Genomic DNA, 16,680 nt, shown 5'->3' with positions numbered 1-16,680 from the left:
CTAGATGCAGAAAAAAATTATATTCAGTTTGCAACCTGATGGAGGTCAGTATAGATGGACTAATAGAACAAGTCCCACACACAGCTAGAAGGCCAAATATTTTTTCAGAGGTAGATGCAGATAAAAATTATTTTTAATTTGCAGCCTGATGGAGGTCAGTATAGATGGACTAATAGAGAAAGTCCCACACACTGCTAGAAGGCCAAATATTTTTTCAGAGCTAGATGCAGACAAAAAATTATTTTGAATTTGCAACCTGATGGAGGTCAGTATAGATGGACTAATAGAATGATGCTATGCCCGAAAGATTTTACTTCACTAGGTGCAGTAAAAAAATTGGTATTCTATACACAGGTGGTATATCTTGCAACACAGATAGGCTACTCCACTGACTAACACACTCTGCAATAGGCCAAAAAGGATTAGCTTTGCTAGATTCAGCCAAATGCTGTGAAAAAAACTTGCACAGCACTGGCACAGACCTGCCTGGCAAAAACTGATAGGAACTGATGTAACCTAGTCCTGAAAAGGACTGCAATTACAATTAGTCTTTACTCCCACAATCTATCTATTTAAGAGCACAGACCTGCTTGATAAAAGTCGTAGGAAATGCTGTAACCTAGTCCTTAAAAGGACTGCAATCACAACTATTCCCTACTCCCAAGCTATCTGTAGATTTGTGCGAAAATTGGCTTGAAATTAACAAGGTATAGCGCACACAGCAACAGCAGTGCCGTCTAACACGCAGCTGCAGCAGTGAGAAAATGGTGGCGACGGGGAAAATGGCTTGGTCTTATAGGGCAAGGACATGTGACATACACTGCCAATCACACATGCCCTTGCTTGTGTGAAAAAAAGCACTTCGCTCCGTGTGTGCGCTGCTGATAGGCTGACAGATTGCACCTCCCCACTGTAAATGCGGGAAAGAGAAAAAAAAATGGAGATCTTCATTGTTCCTGCAGAGATCCATCCCCTGCCCCTCCCCCCGCCCCGCTGTACACTCAAACTGCGTATTAACATTAATTTTCATCATTACTGAGAAAAAATCCAGTTATGATTTTGGTGCACGAACAGTTATCGAACATAACCTCGAACAGCCGAATTTTTCTCAAATCGTTCGTGTTCACCGAACGGCTCGAACAGCTCGAATTTGAGATTGGCGAACAGTTCGAGTCGAACAACGCTCATCTCTAATGGATACCTCAAAATGCTATAGGGCAGTCATGAGGAACCTCAGGCCTCTGGGCAGTTTACCATGATCTTTTCACTTGCCCCCGAGAAGATTCGCAGGGACTGAAGTACTCTGACTGGCAGCTGCATTTTGATTTCTTCTTGCTCTGTGAGCAGTACTGACCGCTGCGTGCAATCAAAGATTACGTCCGGACACTAGCCAGTGGACATTCCCTGTGGGAGGCGTAAGCGTGCGATGCTCTCCTCTATCGCAGCCCAGCGTCTCCTATGATAACTGCAGACCGAAGCAAACCTGGAAAAGCAGTTACGAGTAGCAACAGCAGCAATACCACCTAACATCACAGCTGCGCCAAAGACAAGCCGTCACATTATGGGAGAGTTAATTAAATGTTTGACCAAATAAAACAGTGTAATTTTCAAGTTGATAATTTTGTGCGGCCCCAGAGTGATGGTAGAAATATCCAAATGGCCCCCGGCAGAAAAAAGGAAAAAGGTTCCCCACCCCTAACATAGGGAATGATGCCCAAAAATCTAAAGACTCATCATTTGTGCATTTTTTTTAAAGTCACTTTCATTTTTTTTTATCTTGTGGTATTAGTTGTCGTTTTTTTTTGTCCCCAAATTATTCAAACTGTTGCAAAGTAAAAAAAAAAAAAATGGCCTTTTTTTCCAGTCTTGAACTATTTTTTGGCGCCAAAAATGCATCCCGAAATAGCACATAAATTTCACCAAAATACTGGTGTACTCAAAAATACAAATGGGTTATGGAGAAGACTAGAGTGAAATTGCGCCAAATTTAGCAACGTTTTAAAAGTCACAATTAAATCGATCAAACACAAACATGTGTAATCGCTAAACTCAGAAAACAAAATAAAAAATAGGCGAGCAGATATAAAATAGACTTTAAAAAAAAAAAAAAAGATTCAAGTTGAATAATGAATATGGCGTAAAAAAAAAAATAAAAAAAATAAATAAATTATATATATATATATATATATATATATGCACAAAACTAGACAAAAACAGGAACAAAGACCACAATGAATCACAGGTGTGGCTCAGAGCACACCCCACATACATATACATTGTATCAAGATTTATTGTATAATGATATACCTATACCTTTATTATTCATCACATATACTGTATATTTTATATGTCGATTCTCCTAGGCACCTTCTGTGACTGTGGACGTTATCGTAGAGCCGTCGGACAGCTGGATGTAAAAGTCACTCAGCTCAAGTCTTCTTTACAGTTTGTGAAAAATGGTGAGTAATGGCACCAATAGGAATATTTATAGGACTGGAGATGAGCGGATTGATACGCGGAAGTTCGGAAGTTCAATTTTTGAGTAAAATTTCCAGTAAATTGGGATTCCCCTCAAAATTCAAACAGCTTAAATGTTAGTTACGTCTTGAGGAAGTGAGAGTCAAATGGGCGCTGATTGGCAGCAGAGCTCACGTGACATAATGATGTCAGACAAACACCGGGAGAGAAGGAGGCGATGTCTCTTGTATGGTGCCGGCACCAGAGGTGCGTACAAGCTGTTGTTTTAGAAGGGGAAACACAGCAATTAAGAATGGGTTTCCAAGAAGTGGACGACCCCTTTAACTTTATGATCTGCCAAGAGAAGCTCAGAATAAGACAGATAATTCAGTTACAAATTCATCTGTAAGAACCACCTCAATAACATATTCTCAGCTGAAAGCCAAACCGGACAAACAATTTTAATGAAACCCAATAGTAAAAAACTATTTTAGTCCAAAATACATGTATTTGTATAAAAAAAAGTTCCCACAAGTGCCTTTAAAGTGAACCTGAGGATTAAGCTGCAAGAAAGACTGCTAGGATAGGGGGGTCTTCAGTGGCTTCTCGCCACCCTCTGGCAGTGATTGACATGTTTCTCCCAATACACGCACGCCGGATGAGACCTGTCACTCCAAGGCAGCAGGTAGGGAGAACCCACCAGGAACCGGTCTACCCAAATATTCACCCGGTGGCATTTAAAGTAAGTTTTTCTTTGAGACTCTGCAGCATTTCAGACTCAAACACACAAGGCTGAAATCGTGCAGTCGGTGCCTGATCCATGCTGCCCGTGGTAAGGGCATTATGTATCAGCTGCCAGGCTCCTTTTAAAGACACAGTTCTATAAAAAGTCCATAAATAGGTTTGACTTTTTAAAACTGCAGTCAGTGTTCCAAAGCTGCTGATACCTTCATCTATGGTCATAGTTGCATGAAGGAAAGAAGTTTCAATCCTACTCGAGCTGTGATCACAAGTGTCCTGTGGGGTGTCCCAAGTTTTTGGCGGTCTCTACACTGATGGCTCCTCAACCTCTCCCCACTGCTTTTGTGTGACAGTTCTACCAGTCTCCTGGATGATCACCAGAGCCATCAATCAGGAGAGCATTTTATGCAGATCGCACAAGACATTTCACATGAAGGAAGCCCCCTTCGGACTCCTTTTTAGCAGCTTTGAAGGGTCTCGCATTCACAGTTGGACCTATGTGACCTGAATGTATTTTAAGAATAGGTCTTTGTCCTTCACTGTCCGGAAAGGAAGAGGTGGTCGCACATGTTCATATGTAATGGTGGTCCAAAGAGAGACGCTCATCCGCAGTCACCTCCCCACTTATGCTGCATGCTCTTGAGATCAATGCTGGTCCCCGCTGTAGGATTTTCATAGCGCTCACTTTGGACATTCCCAAAATGCTCTTGGTAGAAATAATCCTTTAAAATTGCTGCTCTACTGCATGTGATGAATTTCTCAATTATTGCAATGGGACTGGATTGAGTTGAGTTTTGCTTATGCCACAAGTAATAGCTTGATGGGTTTTACACACGGCTGCAGGTTGATAATGATTTTCCTCTGTGTCTAACAGTCATTGCTGGCATCCGGGAGACAGAAGAGAAGTTCTATTATATTGTGAAAGAAGAAAACAGTTATCGGGATGCACTGACGCAGTGCCGGATCAGAGGAGGCACGTTGGCGATGCCCAAGGACCAAAACACCAACGCGTTGATTGCCGATTACATCTCTAGCTTGGGATTATTAAGGGTCTTCATTGGAATCAATGACTTTGATAGAGAGAAGCAGTTCATGTATGTGGATGGCACGGAGGTGCAGAACTACAGCAACTGGAAGACCGGGGAGCCCAATGATGGCTCAGGGTATGAGGACTGTGTGGAGATGATGAGCAGTGGCGCCTGGAATGACGTCGACTGTAACCTGACCATTTACTTTGTATGTGAGTTTATAAAAAAGGCCAAATAATCATCGAATGTTCCTGGAATGGCCTTATCTGCACATGGATGCCGCTTACTGCTATTATTGTAATATCATACACACGTAAAATCTATAAAACCTTGCAATTATCGTCACTACCTGGACTGTCTTAGCTTTTATATAGCCACTGTGGTAAATCAATGATTATTATGCGGAGGTAGACAGGATACACCGTCTCTTTAAATTTCGGGTTGATTTATTAAACGTTATAAATCACCCTGAAGTCCATAAAGTAAACACGCCCATTTGGCAAAACATAATACAAAGATGTAACACAGTCCGTAAATGAGCCGGGATCTGGCCACTCAGGATTAGGCACACACGGTTCAGCACAGCACATGTGAGCTCCTCTCTGGAGCAGGTTTCTCCAGACACTGAACAACACCTGAGTGTAAAGACTGGCTATTTAAAGCCCAGACCAATCTTTGGATTGGAGATATGGTGGATGGTGTCCCGCCCAGCACTTCGCCATCCACTAAAAACATGCCCTTGTAAACCTGGGCCGTTAACCCTCACTGCACCTAATGTGCAGGAGAAACTTCCATGTTTCACATCACTGAGGCCAACAGCCTCAGTGAAACATATCTCCCTTCCGATAAGCTACCAGGGGGGTTTTGGCATCTTCACTAGAGATGAGCGTTGTTCTACTCGAACTGTTCGCCAATCTCAAATTCGAGCTGTTTTGGGCGGTGTTCGAGCCGATCGGCGAACACGAACAATTTGAGAAAAATTCGGCTGTTCGAGGTTATGTTCGATAACTGTTCGTGCACCAAAATCATAACTGGATTTTTTCTCAGTAATGATGAAAATTAATGTTAATACGCAGTTTGAGTGTACAGCGGGGCGGGGGGAGGGGCAGGGGATGGATCTCTGCAGGAACAATGAAGATCTCCATTTTTTTTTCTCTTTCCCGCATTTACAGTGTGGAGGTGCAATCTGTCAGCCTATCAGCAGCGCACACACGGAGCGAAGTGCTTTTTTTCACACAAGCAAGGGCATGTGTGATTGGCAGTGTATGTCACATGTCCTTGCCCTATAAGACCAAGCCATTTTCCCCGTCGCCACCATTTTCTCACTGCTGCAGCTGCGTGTTAGACGGCACCGCTGTTGCTGTGTGCGCTATACCTTGTTAATTTCAAGCCAATTTTCGCACAAATCTACAGATAGCTTGGGAGTAGGGAATAGTTGTGATTGCAGTCCTTTTAAGGACTAGGTTACAGCATTTCCTACGACTTTTATCAGGCAGGTCTGTGCTCTTAAATAGATAGATTGTGGGAGTAAAGACTAATTGTAATTGGAGTCCTTTTCAGGACTAGGTTACATCAGTTCCTATCAGTTTTTGCCAGGCAGGTCTGTGCCAGTGCTGTGCAAGTTTTTTTCACAGCATTTGGCTGAATCTAGCAAAGCTAATCCTTTTTGGCCTATTGCAGAGTGTGTTAGTCAGTGGAGTAGCCTATCTGTGTTGCAAGATATACCACCTGTGTATAGAATACCAATTTTTTTACTGCACCTAGTGAAGTAAAATCTTTTGGGCATAGCATCATTCTATTAGTCCATCTATACTGACCTCCATCAGGTTGCAAACTGAATATAATTTTTTTCTGCATCTAGCGCTGAAAAAATATTTGGGCTTCTAGCAGTGTGTGGGACTTGATCTATTAGTCCATCTATACTGACCTCCATCAGGTTGCAAATTAAAAATAATTTTTTTCTTCATTTAGCTCTGAAAAAATATTTGGGCTTCTAGCAGTGTGTGGGACTTGTTCTATTAGTCCTTCTATACTGACCTCCAGCAGGTTGCAAATTGAATATAATTTTTTTCTGCATCTAGCTCTGAAAAAATATTTGGGCTTCTAGCGGTGTGTGGGACTTGGTCTATTAGTCCATCTATACTGACCTCCATCAGGTTGCAAATTAAAAATAATTTTTTTCTGCATCTAGCTCTGAAAAAATATTTGGGCTTCTAGCAGTGTGTGGGACTTGGTCTATTAGTCCATCTATACTGACCTCCATCAGGTTGCAAATTAAAAATAATTTTTTTCTTCATTTATCTCTGAAAAAATATTTGGGCTTCTAGCAGCGTGTGGGACTTGTTCTATTAGTCCATCTATACTGACCTCCATCAGGTTGCAAATTAAAAATAATTTTTTTCTGCATCTAGCTCTGAAAAAATATTTGGGCTTCTAGCAGTGTGTGGGACTTGGTCTATTAATCCATCTATACTGACCTCCATCAGGTTGCAAATTAAAAATAATTTTTTTCTGCATCTAGCTCTGAAAAAATATTTGGGCTTCTAGCAGTGTGTGGGACTTGGTCTATTAGTCCATCTATACTGACCTCCATCAGGTTGCAAATTAAAAATAATTTTTTTCTGCATCTAGCTCTGAAAAAATATTTGGGCTTCTAGCAGTGTGTGGGACTTGGTCTATTAGTCCATCTATACTGACCTCCATCAAGTTGCAAATTAAAAATAATTTTTTTCTGCATCTAACCCAGCCAATAGTTTTGGCCTAATACCACAGTTTGGCCACTCAGCTCTGCTCGGTTACCATCCATTGTTTTTTTGTGCAAACAACTCCAGAGTTGTGAATTAGTTAACCACCAAAATGAGTGGAAAAAGGCCTGCTGCTGGTGGAAAGGGGAATAGGCGTGTTGGGAAGGGGAAAAAAGGTTGTGTCCGTGGGGTAGGTGCAGAAGAAAGACCATCTTCCAGCCAAACTAAAATGTCTACTTCTTTTAGCGGACAATGTGATAAGATCCCTTTCTTACGGCCACGCCAATCGCTACAAATTCCAGATGAGGCACAAAAACAGCAGGTGCTTCAACGGATATCAAGTGCTCCTTTAAGTGGGCTCTCCTCCACATCAACTTCAACATCACAAATACTCCAGTCCTCAAAGGTGTCACCCAAATCGCACTTGCTTCCTCACAGCTCCCAAATCTCCAGCTGCCCGTCTGAGTATGAGGTAGAACAGATGGTTGAGTCTGCAGAGCTGTTTACTCATACTATAGCCTGGGAATCAGAGGTCGACTCCAGCGCTTCTGTGAATCCAGACGAGGAAATGACCTGCACTGATGCCCAGAATCTTTATGAGTCGGATCCAGGACCAGACGCAGAAGGTTCTGACCATAATGTAGACCCTCATTCCCAAACTGTAACTCCTGTTGGTGGAGACAATGAGGAAGACGATGATAAGACTCAAATACCTGATTGGAGCGACAACTTTAGTTTTTTGCCAGGGCAGGAACAGGTTGGCTCTGAGGACGACGGGTGTGATAACGCACAGGGTGATGATGATGAGGTCGGAGATCCCACTTACTGTCAACCCACAGTCAGCCAAGAGATGAGGTCAGCAGAGGAGGTGGAGGAAGATGCTAGTGACGACGAGGTCAGGTTGCGCCTTCCTGGACAGAGACGTAGTACTGGAAGCACGTCAACAACTGCATCCTCAAACACAACTCTGCCTCTCACCACAAGTCGTGGTGGCTCTTCAGGTCGCATGGGTGCTAAGCCTTGCATAGCCTGGGCATTTTTTCAGATCGATAAAGATGACCCAACTCGTGTTATCTGTAACATTTGTCAGCAAAAGCTAAGTAGAGGCCAAAAAATACATAGTTTGAGTACTTCATGCATGAACCGGCACATGGACATGAAGCATAAGTTGCAGTGGGAAGCTCAGTGTGCTACAATGCGGTCTAGCCGGCCGGGCCAACCACCGTCTGCCATATCTTTTGCATCTGCGGCCTCTTCATCCTCTGTGACTGGGGGGACAGCAGTCACACCTGTTTTGGGGCGCAGACCTGCCACCTCTTTACCCGCAACAGCCAGCGTGATTGGCAGGTCATCATTTTCTTTGGAGGTGGTAACACCAGCTGGTCTTGAGCGCTGTCCGACATCGATAGCACCACCTTTGGATCAAGGCAACCTAACATGTCCGCCTGCATCTTCCTCACAGACCGGCAGTTTGCCGGGGACACCCTTATCAACCCCGTCTAAGCACAATAGCCAGCCCTCGGTCCCTCAGATGTGGACAAGTAAAAGACCATTTCCTCCTAGCCATGAGAAAGCTAAGAGGTTGAATTTCACCATCTGCAAGCTCTTGGCTACAGAAATGCTGCCTTTCCGCCTGGTGGACACAGAGGATTTTCGAGACCTTATGTCCGTCGCAGTGCCCCAGTACCAGATGCCCAGTCGGCACTACTTCTCAAAGAAAGGTGTGCCTGCGCTCCACCAGCATGTCGCACACAACATCACCGCTTCTTTGAGAAACTCTGTGTGTGACAGGGTGCATTTCACCACAGACACTTGGACGAGTAGGCATGGACAGGGGCGTTACATGTCGCTGACTGGGCACTGGGTAACTATGGTGACAGCAGGACAAGGGGCTGCTGTCCAAGTCTTGCCGTCCCCACGAGTTGTGCGTCAATCCTCTTTATGTCATTTTTCCTCCACTGCTTCTGCCTCCTCAACCTCCTCTCGGTCTTCCACCTGCACCCAAAGCCTGTCTGGTCATGCCACAAGCTTTCTAACTGCGCAGAAGGGATCCTGCACACCTCCTTACTATGCTGGCAGTAGGGCTCAACGTCATCAGGCGGTTTTTACATTGAAATGTCTGGGAAATGTGAGTCACACAGCTGAGGAGTTGTGGTCAGCTCTGGAGAACCAATTTCATGAATGGTTGTCTCCACTGGACCTGAAACCAGGGAAGGCCGTGTGCGACAATGCTGCAAACCTGGGTGCGGCCCTTCGCCGGGGCAATGTCACACTCGTGCCTTGTATGGCTCACGTGTTGAACCTGGCTGTCCAGCAATTTTTAGCCCACTATCCCAGACTAGATGGCCTTCTGCAGAGGGCACGGTCGCTGTGTGCTCACTTCCGCCGTTCGCATCCCGCAGCTCAGCGACTTACATCTCTACAGAAGTCGTTGGGCCTGCCACTTCACCGGCTAAAATGCGATGTGCCTACCCGGTGGAATTCAACTCTGCACATGTTGCAGCGACTGTGGCAGCACCGACAAGCCCTGGTGCAATACGTTCTGACGTATAGCCTGGGCCAACGAGATTCAGAGGTGGGGCAAATCACGCTGGAGGAGTGGTCTCAGATCAGGGACCTATGCACCCTTCTGCACAGTTTTGAAATGGCGACGAAGATGTTTAGTGCTGACGATGCCATTATCAGCATGACTATTCCGGTGATTTACATGCTGGAGCACATGTTAAACAGAATTCGGAGTCAGGTGGTGGCACAAGAGGAGGTGGAGGAAGTAGAGGAGGAGGAGTTGTATGCGGAAGGGCTAACATCTGCAAGGTCCAGACGGTCGGCAGCACCAAGGCGGCAGGCATGTGAGGGTGGGGGAGATGATTTTACCAGGGCGCATGGTAGCAGCCAAACTAGTGAGGAAGGTGCAGGAGCCCAGGAAGAAGTGGAGGACGAACTGATGGAAGACTCATCAGATGAGGGAGACCTTGATCACATTTCTGTTGTGCGAGGTTGGGGGGAGAGGACAGAGGAAGGAAGCATGATTGCTACCTTGCCACCAACACAACAGGGACTTGGTGCTCCTGGATGCGCAACACACATGAGTGCCTTCTTGCTGCACTACCTGCAACATGACCCTCGAATTGTGAGAATTAGAAATAATCCTGACTACTGGGTTGCCACACTGTTAGATCCCCGGTACAAAAGTAAATTTGCAGAAATTATTCCTGCCATAGAAAGGGATGCACGCATGCAGGAGTATCAGCAGAGACTGTTGCAGAATCTTACATGTGCTTTTCCACAAAATACCAGTGGTGCACGTAGTGAATCTCACAGTTCCAACTTGCCAACCGTGGGACCGTCAAGTGTTCAGCACTCAAACCGTAACAGAACCACAGTATCTGCTGGTAACATCAATTTTGCGGAATCATTTCACCACTTTTTTAGCCCATCCTTTGCAAGGCCACAGGAGACAAGAAGTCTGACACATAGTCAACGCCTAGAGACGATGGTACAGGAGTATCTCCAAGTAAACATTGAAGCCACGACTGTGTCACTGGACCCTTGCTCTTTTTGGGCTTCCAATCTGGATAAATGGCCGGAGCTAGCCACTTACGCCTTGGAGATCTTGTCATGCCCCGCAGCCAGCGTTCTGTCTGAACGTGTGTTCAGCGCTGCTGGTGGTGTGCTGACAGATAAGCGCACGCGGCTCTCCACTGATAATGTAGACAGACTCACGTTCATAAAGATGAACAAATCATGGATCCGAAACGACTTTTCTACCCCTGTGTCATCCTGGGGAGAGTAAAAGCTTGATGATTGGTTAAAATCACCCTACCAACCGTTTTAAGCTTTCAAATTACTAATCATGTTTATCTGTATCTTGACTGGAAAATAATTTGGGCTTTGTAGCAGTGTGCAGCACTGATCCTATTAGGCCATCTATAATAAGCTTCACCAGATTTAAAATTAAAAATAATTTTTAGCTGCATCTAGCCCGGAAAATAATTTTGGGGCTCCGAGATGCGCAAGACACATAAGTGCCTTCTTGCTGCACTACCTGCAGCATGACCCTCATATTGTCAGAATTCGAAGTAATCATGACTACTGGGTTGCCACACTCTTAGATCCCCCAAACTTTTCGATCAACCTTTTCATTTTAATAAAGACCAAAAAAATGGTCATTTTTGAAATTATAAGCATTAGCAGGTTGTTAGAAACTGAAATCAAACAGTTTTCAACTCAAAACTTTATTCTAGGTGATGTTACATTTTCACATAGGACCCCTTGTTCGAAAGGAGCTTCTGAACTCTCTCGTCCATTGAATTTGTCAGGTTTTGGATGGTTTCTGCTTCAATTGTTTTGCATGAGGACAGAATACCCTCCCAGAGCTGTTGCTTAGATGTGAACTGCCTCCCGCCATCATAGACACTCCTTTTAATGATGCTCCAAAGGTTCTGAATGGGGTAGAGGTCAGGGGAGCATGGGGGTCACACCATAAGTTTGTCCCCTTTTATGCCCATATCAGCCAGAGATGCAGATGTTTTATGTGCAGCATGAGATGGTGCATTATCATGCAAAAAAATGATCTTGCTGTGAAATACACGGTTCTTCTTCTTGAACCATGGCAGGAAGTGCTGTTTGAGAAAATCCACATACATTATGGAGTTCATCTTTAGCGCCTTCAGGGATCCTAAAGGGGCCGACAATCTCTCTCCCCATGATTCCAGCCCAAAACATTACTCCACCTCCTCCTTGTTGGCGCTGTAGCCGTGTTTGCGTGGGGTGTCCATCAACCAGCCATCCTCCACTCCATTCATCTGGACCATCGAGCGCTGCACGGCACTCATCCGTGAACAAAACAGTTTTGAAATCAGTCTTCATGTAATGTTTGGCCCACTGGAGCCGTTTCGGCTTGTGTGAAGTGGATAGAGGAGGTCGACAGGATGGCATATGCACAGCTGCAAACCTCTGAAGGACCCTGCATCTTGTTGTTCGGGGGACGTTGGAGGCACAAGCAGCTTCAAAAACTTGTCTGCTGCTATGACAAGGCTTTTTTGCCGCTGCTGTTTCAACCTGACGTAATTGCCTGTAGGAAAGAGTCCTCAATTTGCCCTTATCAGCACGCACACGTGTGTACTGTGAATCAGCTACATACTTCTTGATTGCCAAGACACTTCATCCTGATCATCGCACAATGTTGATTGTAGTCATGCCTTGACCTAAACACTCCACAATTTGTTGCTTCTCAGCAGCCGACACATCCTTTTTCTTTCCCATTTTGGCAGAAAATGTAGGCTGCTTAATAATGTGAGACAGCCTTCTTAAGTAGTCTTGCCTTTCATTGGACACACCTGCCAAACTAATTAGCACAGGTGTCTGCAATTGCTTACAGTGATATAAAGAGCCCTGACACACATCACCATCAATGAGTTTAACTGACAAACAAACAAATTCTTCCCTTATCACTCCTAAACACTTTTTGCATAATAATTTGGAACACAGTGTACATGTGCTTTTCCACAAAACACCAGTGGTTCACGTAGTGAATCTTACAGTTCTAACTTGCCAACCGTGGTCTGTATGGAATTGTTCAATAAAGGGCCCAAAATTAAGATAACATAGATGGGAGAGGTCTCTATGAATAGGAATTCCTAAGTATTTGATACCCTGTGAGGGCCAGGCAAAGGGAAAGTTGGACTGGATGGAATCCTATATGGATTTAGGGAGGGAGACATCGAGGGCCTCAGACTTCGCTGCATTGATTTTAAAATTTTACCATGTAACAAAGTGATCTATTTCAGCCATAACAGCAGGGATGGATATATGTGATTGAGTGATATATACTAGGACATCATCAGCAAATAGAGAGCACTTGTACTCGGTGCCTCACACCTCAATCCACCTAATATTGGGGTTATGGCGAATTGATGAGAGCAGGTGCTCCGTCACTAGGATGTATAAGAGAGGGGACAGAGGACATCCCTGCCTTGTCCCATTGGTGATTGTGAAAGGTGATGAAAATGTTCTGACGCACCCCCTGGGCCTTGGGACACCCGGAGCCGGACCCTTTTTGGTGGATGCTGGTGGTTGTAGTCTTCGTGGCGGCGATCCGGTTCCGTGGCTCAGGGCGGTCAAACCAGTGGCGGAACTATTTATGTGGTTTTGATGTTTAAATGTCCGACTACGCCACCCGTGGATTGCGGTCAGAGTGAACCGCCGCTACAGGGCAGACCGCTAAGGCTGGTGTTGTGGGTGCAGCAGAGCGTAGCATAACTCCCCACGGGAGGAGTATAGCCTCAGGGCAGTGTATGCGGAGGATGGGGGTGATGGTGCAGGGCAGCAGCAGTAACGACACGGAGTCAGTGATGCAGTTCAGGGCCTTTACTCACAGTTCTTATTATCCAGACCACGTCTGCAGGTAACGGCTGCCCACGTCGTACTGTGCTCACCAGGTGAGGGGCTCAGACAACTCCCAGATAACTTTGGAGCGCTTCACAGGACCCCCTTTGTGTGTCCTTTGTCTGGCCTTTCTTACCAACACTTCTGTCCGGCTGCCTCGGGCCTCCTCTTGGTAAACTTGGCGCCAGTTTCCCTGACCCTATGTGGTGCCTTCCTAGCGGGTGGAGCAAGGGGCTGCGCCACATAAAATGTCAGAGCCTCCGGTTTCTAGCTGAGGGTCGTTTCCTGCCTCCACTAGTTCGGGGACCGGTCTCCCCCTTTGGCCTGACCCCTCCACGCAGGTGGATTCGGGCGTGCGGTGGCGACTCGCCCGTCCGCACCCCTGGGATCCCTTCATTCCTCGTTCCTGGAGCCTTCTCCGCTCCTCTTCCTTCCTTCTCCCTCTTGCAGGCCTGGGCCTCTGTTACTAGGCCCGCCTCCGGAGCAGAGCTCATGCAGAGCCCCTGCTCCCTGCCACTTCTGCTCAGACTTCTCTGCACTGAACTAAGATGGTGCCCACCTTTTATACTCCCTTCTCAATGCACCCAGGAACTGCTTCCTCCCTGCTCCTGCACTGCAGGGTTCCCCTTCCTCAGTGTTCCCTCCCCCCACTCCAGCCAGGGACAGGGACTGTCGTGCCCATCTCAGGGGCATATTGGTCGCCCTGCCCCACGGCAATGTGGTGTAATGCATGCAGGTGTCGGGTCCTGATCCACACTCCATCCTTATCTGAGAGTGAGATATCACACCTCTGGGTGAGGTGCAATACGTCTGTAGCAACCGAGCCCTCGGTGCTACAGTTCCATTTATCTTCAGCCTAGGTGACGTATTGTGATACAGGGCCGTGATTTTGGCTATAAAAGGGTCCCCTAGACCCCTACCCCAAGCTTTTTAAGAGAATCATATATGGCGTGCCAGGAGACTCTATGGAATGCTTTCTCAGCATCCAACGAGAGTATCTACTTACAAATTTTTAACTGCATCTAGCCCAGGAAATACTTTGTGCCTAGTAGCAGTGTCTGCTAGTCAGCAGATTATCCCAGCTGTTAAGCAAGCTACACCACCTGTAGTTTGGACACTTAATTTTTTCAAAGGAAATGCTTCGGGACCACGGGATACTTAGTGAAGAGCATCAGGAGGCACCCCAAGGCATAGGGGCTGGGACTGGCACTAGGATGCCTTGCGGTGGACAGCCGAGCTCGATCCTTATAAAAGCTTTTTAACTGCAGCAGCTTTAGTGGACGCTACTGGAGCTGGAATTACGCGGCTGCTGGCATGAGACTTGCCCTCCAATAGATCCTTGTAAATGGATTTAAAGTGTATTCATTCAAATTAGAGGGACAATTTAAATTAAAAAGCTTAGAGCTGCCTCCACCACAGGGGGGCTCTCTCGACCCACCAGCGGACAGGCACCAGTATTGGGAGAGGGGGGCTGGCCGTCAGGGTTCACCGCGGCTCTGGCACAAACCCGGCGACACGGAGGTGGCACGGGCAGGAGCGGACTGGCCGTCTCGGCTTCTCACTTTTTGGATTTTAGAAGGGCATGACATGCCTATATCTGTGTCTCCCCCTCCTTTTACTCCTCCACCTCTTTTCTTTTCGCATGACTATATGTACTTGTCACTTTTCCATGTGTTAGTTGTGTCTTCTGAGCAGTTTGTCAGCTTTTGGACACCTTTGAAGGTGTTTTCTATGTGTTTCTATGTGTTTTTGTTTGCCTGCCATTGGTTTTAACGGTGTTCGACGAACAGTTCGGCGAACACACGGGTGTTCGACGAACCGAACCGAACTCGAACACTACGGGGGTGGCTCAACACTAATCTTCACTCATTAGACAGGGAAGTCTGGACAGGGCATCTGCATTAGCATGTAATTTCCCGGGCCTGTGCTCCACCGAAAAATGAAAGTCCTGGAGAGCCAGGAACCACCTGGTCACTCGGTCATTTTTCCCTATCCTTTCCTTCATCCATCTAAGGGGAGCATGGTCTGAGACCAGTCTGAATTTGCGGCCTAACAGGTAGTATCTAAGGGTATCAACCGCCCTCTTGACGGCCAAGCACTCCTTTTCCACAATTTCATAGTTCTTTTTGCAGGCCGAGAGTTTTCTTCTCAGATCAAGAATGGGATGTTCCTCCCCATTTACCTCTTGGTATAAGACGGCTCATATGCCAATGTCTGAGGCGTTCGTCTGGAGTGTAACGGGACTCAGAGTGGCAGTCATGGGCGAGCATCGCTTCTTTGACACCCCGGCCCGCTATAGGAAATAGTGTACTGTGTGGCTGCATGTGCAACGATGCTTTGAGATCTGAGATCTCCACAATCCCTGTTAATGCGCTGGGTGCAGAACTGTCCCGTTTAACCCTCTCAGTCAAGAAGCCAAACCAGCTATTATAAACAGTGTTCTTTTTATGCACAGTCAAACAGGGGAACTTAGAGTAACAGGTTATGCATTCGTCATCACTTGCCACACAGTACTCAGGCTCCATTCTCAGAGTTGCAGTCTGCACTTTGTTTCTGGCAACAGGTACGGCACAGTAGTGAGAAGAGGTCTTAAATGCCTGCATTTTCTTAGGGGTAGAGTCATACGGGTCAACGTGTGTCGCTATGCCCTGATCCCGTGTCCTTGCTTATATCAGTCCCAGGGGCAGCTCGCAGAGTCGTTCTCCCTGTTTCAGTACCCACAGCAGGCCGATGCCTTGTCCCAAGGTCCATTTTTCGCTGGACAGTACGCTTCAGTACCCACAGTAGGACGCTAACTCATCCCAAGCTCCCCTTTCTCGCTGGGCAGTACGTTTCCTGGACTTCTAAGCTTTTCTGCAGGGCTCCACACTTGCCTGTGTCGTCCTGCTGCCTCTGTAACTAGATCCTTGTCCTCATGAGCCTTGCAGTTCCACACCAGGAGCAATCTGTCTTTCCTCTTTCTCTTTTTCTAGACTGACTAAAACGGATCCCTTCTCTCAGAATCCACAAAACTCCCTCCGACTATGGGCTATACTTCTAATTAACCCTCAAACTGTCTTTGTGCCTAATGTCTGTATCTGGGCAGATTTCACCTACATTCTATACCAGAGTGAAAAGAAAGACAGTGACCATCTTGTGGCCTCCGGTCAACATTGCAGCCATTAGGGAAATAACCATTAAATACATAGCAGTAACAGGCAGGTAAAATACATTCACCCAACAGAAATATCAGAGAAGTGAGATGCCGTCCTCACCACCCTCACATCCCCCCATACTTTAATTATGGTCGTCCTCAACCTTACAGGACCTAAAAGCAAGGGTTA

At 46.2% G+C, this 16,680-nt stretch overlaps 1 protein-coding gene across 3 annotated transcripts in view; it reads left to right on the top strand.

Annotated features, from left to right (window-relative positions):
* The window catches only part of COLEC10 (collectin subfamily member 10), a 150,003-nt gene extending 145,431 nt beyond the window's left edge, over positions 1 to 4,572 (top strand). The window contains exons 5-6 of one of the 3 annotated variants that reach the window (XM_073679827.1): positions 2,364 to 2,459; positions 4,073 to 4,572. In XM_073679827.1, coding sequence (XP_073535928.1) covers positions 2,364 to 2,459; positions 4,073 to 4,464 — 488 coding nt within the window. In that variant the 3' untranslated portion in view covers positions 4,465 to 4,572. The remainder of the gene's footprint in view (positions 1 to 2,363; positions 2,460 to 4,072) is intronic. The other 2 variants (XM_073679825.1, XM_073679826.1) reach the window with 2 other exon arrangements.
* Positions 4,573 to 16,680: the final 12,108 nt, after the last annotated feature.

The sequence above is a fragment of the Phyllobates terribilis genome, unplaced genomic scaffold (assembly GCF_046119375.1).
Source record: "Phyllobates terribilis strain yellow unplaced genomic scaffold, ASM4611937v1 Scaffold_4__5_contigs__length_816908805, whole genome shotgun sequence".
Classification (NCBI taxonomy): Eukaryota; Metazoa; Chordata; class Amphibia; order Anura; family Dendrobatidae; genus Phyllobates; species Phyllobates terribilis.
The sequence above is the reverse complement of the archived record's forward strand: the minus strand, read 5'-3'. Positions and strand labels throughout refer to the sequence as shown.